The sequence below is a fragment of the Polyergus mexicanus genome, unplaced genomic scaffold, assembly GCF_030449975.1.
Source record: "Polyergus mexicanus isolate NDT 795.1 unplaced genomic scaffold, iyPolMexi1.0 SCAF_5, whole genome shotgun sequence".
Taxonomy (NCBI): Eukaryota; Metazoa; Arthropoda; class Insecta; order Hymenoptera; family Formicidae; genus Polyergus; species Polyergus mexicanus.
In genome coordinates this window covers 9,392,396-9,404,871 of record NW_027223325.1, presented here as the reverse complement: position 1 = coordinate 9,404,871, position 12,476 = coordinate 9,392,396, and the positions used below count along the sequence as shown (strand labels likewise).

Below are 12,476 nucleotides of genomic sequence, written 5' to 3'. Positions count from 1 at the left end.
TGGTATCTTTATTGAATATGGGGAAATTTTAAGAACAATTTAGAGCGCGGGAATTCATCATCCATCCGTGTTTACATATGAAGTTAGCGCGAGCTGCTGGTTACGCGCGCACGTTTACACATATATCGCGAAACAATGGCAAGACGATGCAGAATAGCTGACTGGGCCATTGTTACAGTCGTAACTGCGATTAGCATTTAATCCCGTTTTCAGTAGACATGCAGAGAGGGGGAGGGAAGAAGGGGGAGAGAGGAGACGCGAATTCCGCAATTGTGCCCCGGAGTTTTCCGCGGGAGCACCGTGAGAGAAGCAGCTGCAGAAGCAGAAGGAATGCGTATTCGCGGAATATAACGTCCGCCGTGGTATTTTGTATCTTGCCTGCGGGCACTTTCGAAGGTTTAATCGTACGATTTTCGAATATCTCGGTGGACGCGACCACTAGCCATTGGCCATCGTCGGTCACATCTATATTATATTGTTGTGCATATCGCATTCCGATGTCGAATGCGATAAAATGATCGAAAAGAAGGATCAAATATATATCAGAAAATATATATTTATCTTGGATAACATCTTATCTGAAAAAGCTCTACTTGATTTTTTTTTTTTTTTTTTTTTTTTTTGCAGCTTGCAAGTGTTGTTACACGAAAACGTATTAATCCACCCTGTTAAAAGTAGTACATAATGTTGAATAAAGTTTCAAATGCAGAATTTCTTATATCGTCGATGTAGGTACACGTGTAGATTATTTTTAACAATTCTGTGAAGAAGCTGATTTTTACATAATATTTGCAATAAAATAATTTCGTATATTAATATCGTTTACAGTTTGTTCCAATAGTTTTTTGTCGATTTTATGATATATTATTATAAAAGAGAATAAAAAGATAACGTTGTGAAAGATTTGGACGACATTGTTGATGTGCGTATAAAATTTATAAAAATTAAATTTCAATTGCTATTTATACAATAATAATATAATTTCGAATTATGTAATAATGTATGGAAAAAAAAAAAAAAATGTTTTATTCGAAAAGAAAAAGATTAACGATTCTTCATTTTAATATTCGAGTCACAATTTACATATGAATAGCTTTGATCGTATAAAAAAAAATATTAGGATATCCAGACACACAATTGAGACTCTATTGTGGACACGAGTCTGTTCTCTGAGTCTGGCGGCATTAACGGCGAGGCCACGTCAAGCAGAGATAGAATCTGCGCTACCTCTCGCTCTCCCGCCCACCTTTAGTAATGTGCGTGACTGCGAATCGGCTCACGCATGCGGGCACGCACGCACGCACGCACGTATGCTTGCACGCACTCACGAAATCGCGGAACTGAAAGTTAACGTCAGAGACCCTCAAATCCCTCACACACGCCATGTCTCTCTACTCTACTCTTTATAATGTAAAGTGGCGGCGGGATCGCGTTTGATCCTCTCGCGCTGAGAGAAGCGGTTTCGCGCGATTTATTTAGAATCCGCGATGAAAATAAAAGCGCGCGCGCGCGCGCGCGTGATTTGTCGTAATTGAAGCGGCGGCGGCGTATAACGTAAGCGTGTTACACACACATACACACACACACGTACAGCTACGTACGCGCGGCATGAGGTATTAATTATGTTATGATTCCTATATTCCTCTCTCGCCCGCGGCCCGCAATTAGAACGTTGCGCAAGCTTTTGCGCTCGCGCTGATTGCGCAACGAGGAACGCAGGAAAAATCGCTACTCGATACGCCGGATCCTCGAGACTAAACGATGTCGAAATTTCGGGGACCATCTCGCATCGGCGGGACCGACGTATTGGCGGAAGATATTAGAGTCGAGATGGTGAAGACCTAGTCTAGCTAAGCGGTCAATTAAGTTTGATCCGATTTGCATTTCTCGCGCGGCGAGATCGATCGATCGCTCGCTCAGTCGACGAAGTCATTAGCGTCGGATTTAATCTGGCGTTCAATTTTCTCACGACAATGCGTAAAAATGCTATAGAGACAGATAGATAGATGACTTTAATTATCCCGGGACAGATATATTCCGGGCATAGGCGTATATAATGTTAATGGCATTATCAGAAATGTCATGATGATATCTAGAATTAGTAGGGAATAGTATAACGATAATATTTCAAATTTTTGTAATAATATATTTCTGATTGTACGAAAGCTAATAATACACAAACTTTTTTCACTACATTTTATCGCAATTATTATATATATGTATATATATTTAAACGTATATTTTTTATATTTACTTTTAAAATTGTGAAAAATCTTGTACATAAAAGTAACACAATGTTCGACATTTTATACAATCCTTTTTTGCTCGTATAATCATATTTAATCTCGTGATGTATAATAAATTTTTTTACGGTTCTCTATTTTTACCCTCTCCTCAATTATCACAGTATTTATCTCGTCCACTATCATAGTTTTGTTCATTATCGTGTTTTGCGAGATTATAGATTTTTTTTCGCGTGGTGTTTAATCTTTCGGAATCGGCGGAAATAAGCGAGTTGTAGGAGAATACCGGGTAGATTCATAGGAGCCGCGATACAGCATGGCCGAGCAACAGTAGTCATTAAAACAGGCGACCGTGAAGTAATCACGCGATGTCATCGAACTCTGCGATTATTCCGAGATAAACCGACGGATTTCATGCGTCTCGAGAAGGGTACAAATTGACGCGACTTACCTTATGGGCCACAGTTTTATATTTAAGGAACTAATGACTTCCTCGCGCGCGCAGAGCAGACTGACTCGCTGTCTTTTTTTTCTGCGAAACATTTCGAATCGCGAAAATTTAGCTAAGCGATCGAGAAATTAGATTTTTATCTCGTAAAAAGATCGACTCATTATACTTATTTTGACAAATGATTCTAAATACATTAAAATTCTTCTTTTTTTTTTTGCCCTTTCAATAATTATGTGATGACAAACGCTTTTAATTTTATTTTATTTTTGGATACATATTATGATTATTTACTTTTGCGGAGACTATGAAAATAATAATTTGTAACATATATATGTAATTATTATTATTTTCATAAAATTATTATTTTCATAGTCTCCCAAAGTCCCCATAAAAAAAATAAATAATCGTAATATATATCCAGAAATAAAATAGAATTAAAAGCATTATAATTATTGATAGGGTAAAGTAAAAAAAATAAAAAATAAAAATTTTAATGTATTTAGAATTGTATATTAAAAGATATATGTATATATGTATTTGTGCAATATGTCCGATAATTTTTCTATAACTATTATTCATCAATGGATGGAGATAGGATGATGTTCGTTGTATAAAAAAATTTATTTTTAATTGAAAAATCGCGAAATAATATTCGCAGGCGAATCCGTGTAATAAACAACAGATATAATAATAATAATAATAATAATAACAACAATCTATTTTTAAATAAGAAAAGCGATATTATAACGATAGAAGCGCGCGGGAAAAGCGTTCGCTCACGAGGACTTGATTTACGTGGGATCGGGGAGTCATGCGGGTACCAAAGCCCGTCGCCGCGGTTGCCGAGGAACCCGCGCGCACCATCGTCGTGTAAACACGTATCGCGAGCTTAGGTGTAATGCACACGTCGCCCAGAAATACACGCACCGGCTACGTGCTCTCCTAGGTCGGTCCCGCTCGAGAGAGAATCGCGAGGGAGATTTTACGACGGGTACTTCTTACGCGCAAACTTACTTTCAGCCGGCGCGCGTTCTATAAAACGTTATCATTCGCGCATATCCCATACACACACACACACACACACATAGGACTCTTCGCGCGACGAATGCACGCAGGGTTTTTGCATCGCGACTAATTGCGACGTTACTTAACGATGCGCTTAAATTAAGAGCGAGATTCATTCGGAAACCACGCGTGGTTCCTCGCGTTAATCGCTCCTGCTGCTTATTTTAATTTAATCGATACTTTTATTCATTCCGTGTTATCGATATTTCGCGATTGTTTATGAGAGAAATAAAAAATATTCTTCAAAGAGTATAGTTAAAAATTCTGAAATATATTAAATGATTAAAAATGAAATATTTGACTTTTTAATTCGCGTATCAATATTTTTATTTGTCATCACGTACGTAGCTAATTGTAAAAGGTAAAGTATCGAATGTCAATACGATATTCTTAGGTATCCGCAGCAAAGTATCAATGCTCAAATAGTTGAAAGTAAGCGAGTTCGTCGTGCGTTCCTTTCCCTTGCACGTCGTGACTATATGTATGTGAACGTACACGTGTACGCCCGTCGCCGAGACCGGATATATCGAGATAGAAGATTTTATAATATTAAAACGATCGTCAACGTGGTTCTCGCAGACACTTTTAGATCCCTGCAACATAGATAATGCAACAATATTAATTATACAGAGCACGTTGGAAAGTTTCATTTCACGTAAAGATCTCTCCAACATACCCGTTGCGTATAGTTTCTCTAATTTATGTTATAGAAATTACAAATCTCATTACGTTACGTTTAACGCGGACGCAAACTCGGTACGTATTTGACGCGACGAAAATTTACGGCACGTAATTTAAATCGCGCCTGTCGCGACGCACTCGACGCAGATTGCGTCCAATCGGTCGCGGATCTAGATTTGTCTCGAGAGATTTTTTCGCATGCAACTCTCTGTCTCTCTCTCTCTCTCCCCCTCTCTTTTTCTTTGCCAGGGCGCGCAATTCCGAGTCGCGCAATTCCGAGTGCGGTGTGCCACGCAGCAGTCACGCATTATACCGCATCTCGGCCACCCTCGCGACCGTCATTATCTCGAGAATCGAGAAAGAAAGAGAGAAAGAGATTCTTATGGCAGGGGGCGAGAGTTAGTCCGCCGGCGGGATAATGACAGTCCGACAGACGGACAGTGTTCTGGTGACTGAGAAGCCACGGCGCGCGGCGTGGTTATTAAACTTATTCTACGCGGCGTGAGGTGAGCGTGGAAGTAACATACAGTACCGTACAGAGTGCTATACACGGTCGTGATATCCGAGAATTAGTCAACGAAATACCTCTAATTACTTGGCGCAGAGCGGCTGCGCGGCGCCGCGCGCCCAAGCGCTCTCCATTATACATTTAATTGCGACATCGCGTTTCGGAAGCGCGCGAATAGAAATGTTGATCCACTTATTTATACATATATACATATATGTATGTATGTATATATGTATATTTATAGACACCATCGTATTTGATAAGTGTAGAGAATTCCAAGTCGCAAAATCAGCTGATCGCCTCTAGAGAGCAAATGAATGTACTAAACATACTCCGTATATTTCGAAGAAGAAAATTATTTTATATAATAAATATTTTTCATCGTCAATAATTTGATGAATTCGAGAAAGAATATAGAATAAGTATATAATTCTTGTAAACTTTATTTTCAATGTAACCTTTATAAAAAAAAAGGGGGGGGGGGAAAGAAACAATTTTCCAGATAATAAAAACTCGGGAAATAAATTTATACATACAAAGATTTATGACTATACCTAATATTTGACAGTCGATATCATTTAATATACGAGTGGAAATAAAAGAAGGAACAAGTAATTTAAATTCCAGTAAAGATATGAAACTCGAACTAAATGTTTCATCGATCGAGAAAAGACGCTTATCTTTCAAGAGTTACAGCAGACGTTGCAAAATTACAGATTTAACCCGCGATCTTTCTCCGACGATCCTTCAATTGTCAAACGATCGCGGGATCACCGGCGGTGATGGAATATACTCTCCGCGTCGCTCTCACGATCTTTCGTTCTCTCGCGAAGCGTTTACTTCTAGCGGTTGTCGGGAAAAACTCACGTTATTAAGCCGCGGCACAAACTTCTCCCTCGTCCTCCTTCCTTCCCCCTCCCTTTTTCTCGGGCCGACCAGCCTCCGCCACGTCCACGGCGAACCTCGCTAGATTAGTTCATTATCCGGTACGGCGTGTCTTCTGTTTTTGCTCGCCGTGAAAATAGATTTGTTGCAAGATCGCGGTCGCTGCGTTCCTTCTTGCGTACGCGCGAGCGCGTATGTAAAAGCGAATTTACACGCTCCGCTCTTAATGATCGCGAACCGGATGAACCGTCCGCGCGCGTATAGTAGAGGCATCGGGTGAGCAAATTATTCTTTTATATTACGATAAATACAACGACGGAATTTGAAGAACATTTTACGTTTTCGACATATTGATAATACAAGAAATCAGTGATATTACGCGAGAGACATTGGATCCTGAGAAGTGGAGTAATTTTAAAATATACGTTCGAGCCGCAAAATAAGCTTTTTCCATCTTTTTATCGATAAAGCTTAAATTACGAACGAACAAAATTAACATTAAGGTCTACCAAACTGATTCAGGAAAGAGAGAGAGAGGGAGGGACCGAAACGTTTTCAGAAGATACCCTTCTCGCTATCTATAACGCCGTTCAACGCGTGCTTTGCACGATCATGTCGAATTCGATTCGGGACCACCCCGTGTTACATCCCGCGCGTTCGACACACGCGGGGGGCCCATTATGCACCGACGAAACTGACACCGGCTCTATCGGTGTTAAATTGTAACATGGTTATCAGCCGGAACGTTCGACGTGGCCCGCGTGCATTCCCACGGGGTGGGAAGGGGGAGAAGGCAATGCCGGAGTGCGGTGGCATTTTTGTCGGCCGCGTATCATTATCGATTCACTTTTATTCACGGCGACCGCCTATATACGTATGTCTATCTATGTATGCGTAGCGTGTGTGTGTGGGGGCGCGCGCGCGAGTCTATGTACGTCGCTCTTTACACGAACGGGAAGTCCGAGGCTATTACACGGCTACGGCACGGATAAAGCGGGGGCCTCACGTATCTCGCCGGCTCTTTAAAGCATATAAAATATCGCGCGCGTCCGCTCATACAGCGCGCCTACTATCCGCGATTAGAGCTATTTTTGCGATAATACGTCTCGTAATGGGATCTCATCGGGAGAGAGAAGGAGAAAGATAGAAAGAGAGAGAGAGAGAGTCGCGCGATGCCCATTCACAGAAATTACGCGCGCTCTTAGCGAGGTGTCGTAACATTGCAATGATACTTTTAACCGTATTAGTTGATTGTAACTCAACGTCCATAAGAGCGCGAGAATGGTATTATAAATGCGTTACTCGATCGATTTTATCAATTTATTAATATTTACATTTTATAATTGGTGAAGATAGTCTCAGATTAATGATTAAATTATTGTCTTTTTTTTTCTTTTTTTTTTTTCAACCGTACAATATGAAAAATCTGTATACTATAGCTCAAAAAATATTCAGACGAAGGAAAGCTCGGTGAACGCGTAGATATTATATTCAATATTATATTATATTCAATACTATGCCTCTGAAAATGTGTTTGAAATCGTCGCTATGTATATAGCTGTCGTTATCGGAGCGCTAACTCACGTCCGCGCGTTGTTTCATTACACAAAATTACATTAACCGACGTTGACTAATTCACCGGTGGGAGGAAGGCACAAAGTCCCTTTCTTTCAGGACGATAATCGCCGGATACGGAGAGAGCGGCTGCGTATTTAATTCGGAGCGATTTTACAAGAGATCCCTGGGAGAAAGAGGCAGAGGGGAAGGGAGAGGAGGGGGAGTGATAAAACGGCGCTATGAAAATGCCAGTAATTAACATCGCCGTGCCGAGATTTATCTTCGACTGAAAGTGTCGACTCGCACGTATATCTGGAATAATTCGTTGATGTTAATTTCGCGCCGAGTACGTAACGTGTGACTATGAAATGCTAGGTCTATACAAGCAACCAATTGCAAAAAGCTCACCGCGAGTTTTACAAGCGGCATTTGATGTTAATCTCGAACGGGCGAACGGTTTTATGCACACGGCACTCGTTCTTATAGACTTCTTCGATGGAAGCTTTACGTGCGACGGCAGCTGTTGAAAGATCGTTACTACTACTACTATTACTACTACTATCGCTTGTCCTCACAAGAGAGAAAGAAAGAAGAGAGAGAGAGAGAGAGAGAGAGAGAGAGAGAGAGAGAGAGCTGAAAGGAAAATGGGAGCAATCGCTACGGCGATGTATCTATTTGCGACGCTAAGTATGCCTCTTGTCCTTGATTAATTCAAAGCGGGAGATAGATGCGGGCGGCGGCGTGGTTGAGGAGAACGAGAGGTGAGAGAAAGTGTGGCGTAAAAAGATAGGATAACATTGCACCGTATTATAAAGTTATTTCTTTTCTAAAGAATTTTAAAAAAAATTTTTTCTTGGAGAATTTTAATGAAAATGTTTCGTAAAAGTCATGGTAAATACATATATGGTATATGTACTAATGCATTGTATAATGAATGTATTAATAAGGTACATATTGTATGCATAAATTTTATTCTATTATTATTAAATAATAATTTTGGATATAAGTAGCAATTCAAAAAATGTAATAAATGTAAATTGCTTTATATATATATATTTTTTTTTAATAATAAAATAAAAATTGTGTAAGCGCGGATATGTATGCAATTACATGCAATCATGACTGTCACCCACACAGTCGCGTATATTATTGGCATTACATGATACGATAGAAAGTAAGGCCGTTCTAGCGATACCATCTAATTTAGATTTCCCAGAGTCAGGTCTGCAAAGCCAAAGATCAAGTAGCGTGGATCTTATAAAAAGAGCGAGAGGAGAGGAGATAGAGATTAAATCTTTTAGCCGAATACACGCCTACTTTGCCTCTGATTAATTTCGTCCGAATGCATGAGTAACAATCCGACCTTACTACTTGTCAGTCAGTTGCAGCGGTTGTCAATCCGTTCAAGTACATAGACATATATACACGAGAATGTAGAAGATATACGTGTGAACTCTTAACACGCTATTCGTAAACAAATATTCTTATCATTAGTAATCGTCTTGGACGAAATTTAATGTCAAAAATTGATAATTATAATAAAGATAAAAATTATGTATACAATATTGAAGAGAGAAGAATATTTTTTCCCATGTACGTTCACAATGATACATTTTGCTGTATGCGAATATAAATATCAATACTCTTCCCCTCTGTTATTCTCATAACAGCATCTTGAGACGAAACGAATAAACCGCGGGGAGAGAAGAACACGTGCAGCAGATACACGCGGCGCGTTTAAAGCCTCCACTTTACCGTTGATTAATTTCGCGCGAGCGCGTGAGTAACAGGGCGGCAAGTTACAATCCGTTCGACAAGCCGAAGCGGTCGGCCTCTCTGTGTATACACAACAGGATGACTTATCTTTAGTTCCTCGCTTTCCTCCCGTTGACGGGAGTCTCCCCTCTTTCTCCTTCTCCTCCTCTCCTGCTCGAGTACACGTAAAACGTGTGTATTAAAAATGCATCGATTCTGTTCTTTTATATCGTATCTTTTTTTTACACAAATAGAGGGTGAGATTTTTATAACACGTCGGAATGATAAAAAAAGCCGAGATAAAAAAAGTGGCACGTTTCGTTTTGAAATAATGAGATAAATATTTGTTTAGTGAAATATATTTTTTTAAATACATGCAATTTTTTTCATTTTCAATCCGATTCGAAATTTTTCTCCTACTTTCGACTTTAATGTTCAATCTAACAATACTTCAAGTAATCAAATCACTCCATTTTGAAATTTAATCTATGATTTTGTCGAAAACTTATTTCTTTAAAGCGAGAATCATTAAGAGTGTTCATTTGTGTTACAGAGTAGGAGAGCTCAATAAAATACAATTCTTATATAAATAAAATTCTATGAAAATTCTACTAGAATAAATATGAAAAAAAAAAATAGAAACTGTAAATTAAAAAAAGAACAAAATTTCGATTATGTCTTTGATAATTATATTTATCGTCAGATTAAACGTTACATATCATTTCAGAGAATTGCAAAGGATTTATGAATAAAAAATGCGACGTCTCGAAAGCACACACAAATACGCCTCCTCGTTGCGCTTTATCTATTTCCTTTATTCTTCATTTGCTTTATTCCACCTCGTCGGAAGTTGTTTTATTCGCGTTCTCTTTTCCTACACGGGCCAAGTTGATTGATCGCCAACGCGATTATCACTTTAAAAACGACGCGCCATGTTGGAACCGAGTCAAGAAAATATGCTAAATTGGCGCGCGATCGTGGAAAAAAAGTATGACCGGTCTATTTTTCAAAATTACACTCTCATTATATTCGATGCACATGCGGGCGTGTTAATCATGCACGACGCGTTTAATTTCGATTGCAACGCGCAATACTAGCTTTTGATCAAAATTCATGAGGAATAAATAATTGGGCCGTATAGCCGATAATTAAACCCTGTATTCATTAAGACCCTTTCACGTTATAGATATCTTATTATTGATATATTTAACGCTATACATTAAAATCTTTCTGTTTTATATTTTCAAAAAAAAAAATGTAAGAATTAATTTGACGAATAAATTTTTTTTCTAGAGAAAAATTTTAAATTCAGAATTCTCTCTCTCTCTCTCTCTCTCTTTCTCTTTCTCTCTCTCTCAATTTAAATTTCTATTTATATAATGTCAATTTAGAAAATTAATTTAAAATTAATTTTTTTACTAGTTAAAATTTTCACAGATTACATATTACGGTAAAAATTGCGAAAAGGATTATATTTCGTACTTTTGAGGTACCAATAATAATTATGCAAAATAGTAAAGGGCGATTATACTGTTATAGATAGCTGATAAATATTCTCGCATCTGTTCAGACCTTGCGCGATAGCGTATCGATTTCCATTTATTTTCGGAAAATAATTCTTATAGATCGGTATTTTAACTTGTAATCGCGGGCTTTTTACGCTAATACAACGCGCAGAAGCGGCCTTTAACCTTTGGGATCGGAGTTTAATCGCTGCGTCTCGCGAACGAATGGCAATGGCATAATGCAAATTGCGACTGTAAAAGCAAACCTACGCGCTCTGCACAGAACGAACGTCGTACGTGCCTACAAAATGCGTAGAGATATTGATCGATAACGTAATCCATCAAGAAAGATGTGAATCATATAAATTGTGCGCGCGGCATTTACTGTTTTTAATTTGATCGAAAGAAATAAATATTACATTAATATTAGTGGAAATTTCGTGGGAAAATGTGAAATATAAAACAGGGCAATTATAACGTTGGAATTAATTTGGGAATTCCTTTATTTTTCAACAATGAAAGAATTATAAATCAATAACAAATTATAATAGTAGTCATTCAATAATAGACCTTATATTATTGACATTTATCAATTTTATTACAATAGAATATTTTGCTGCCACATTTACTTTAATTTATAATTTAAACTCAAAACTATTTTTTATAAATAAATCGACAATCGTAGTCGATTGTTTTAGAATTAGCTGATGCCGCCGAAAGAGAGAAAGAGAATTAAAGAGAAACATTCGCCAATTACATGGCACAGTTAGCAAATAACAGAGCGATATAATATGGCGATTTGTTTTAAGCGATAATGCTTTGCAGACGACGTCGGTTACGTCACATTTCGCGCTCTCTCAGCGCGCATATGCATAGTCCTCAGCAGAGCGGAAGATCCGCCGCGTGGGAACTCGCGGCATGCGACCCGCTTACACCTTGTAAAAGGTTAAACGGGCTCTTTAACGCACACCCAGAAGAGACCTGCTAGAGACCTTTCTATAGTCGGGAAAGCACATCGCGCGGCCGTCGTCGTTATCAAACGGTCGTGTCCGTGGCTTCGATCGATTCGCGCGATATCTCACTCTTCCTCTTTTTTTTCTCCCTTTTCGAAGGAAACAGATGCCGTTTTTGAAACGTAAAAGTGCGCGGTTCAATCGAACGCATAGTCCACTGTAGATGCGATTTTTACGTCAACTGTGCACATTCAATAAATTTGTCTCAACTCGTACAGAGGAGATGCCGCTAACGCGGAGAAATTTTCGATGACGAAATTACAAATAATTTTTTTTTTTTTTTTTTTTTTTTTTGTCGCTTCTAATCGGAGATCGATGCAAAGGAAAGTTTTAAACTTTCTCGGCCGCTTACCGTTTGACCTGACAAAATGATGGCTTTAATCGCGCGGCGTCGAGGGATCACGCGTGTGCAAAATTGCGTCGGCGATTTTTGCGAAATATCGTGAAACGGAATTGTGGAATCGGAGAGACCGCGGTGCGTCCGCACCGGAATGCGGCAACACGCGGCCGCTTCTACCAGCGGCAATCACGACGCTCTCCCGTCGATCCGCTCGAAAGTTCATACCGGCGATATACTAATGACGTGGGAAATACGCTGGGAAGAAGCCAATACTTATCTCTTGGCGTTTTCTCGCTTCTCGCATTCGTACGCTCTTGCGTGTGACGGATGCAGGCCCGTAGGCCCTGCCCCCTGTCTCAAAGTATTACGCAACGAGCCTTCGTACCTTTACGCATTTTCGTATCGACGAGTCATCCTCGAGTCATTCGCGAAGTAAAGTCTACGTTAGATTCCGCGATGATACGATATCATTG

General features: G+C 39.2%; 1 protein-coding gene across 1 annotated transcript in view; it reads right to left on the bottom strand.

The window, feature by feature from the left end:
- The window catches only part of LOC138933604 (zinc finger protein 791-like), an 80,797-nt gene extending 80,304 nt beyond the window's left edge, over nucleotides 1-493 (bottom strand). The window contains exon 1 of the mRNA XM_070296427.1: nucleotides 379-493. Within this exon, the coding sequence (XP_070152528.1) occupies nucleotides 379-493 (115 nt within the window). The remainder of the gene's footprint in view (nucleotides 1-378) is intronic.
- Between the last annotated feature and the right edge of the window lie 11,983 nt (nucleotides 494-12,476).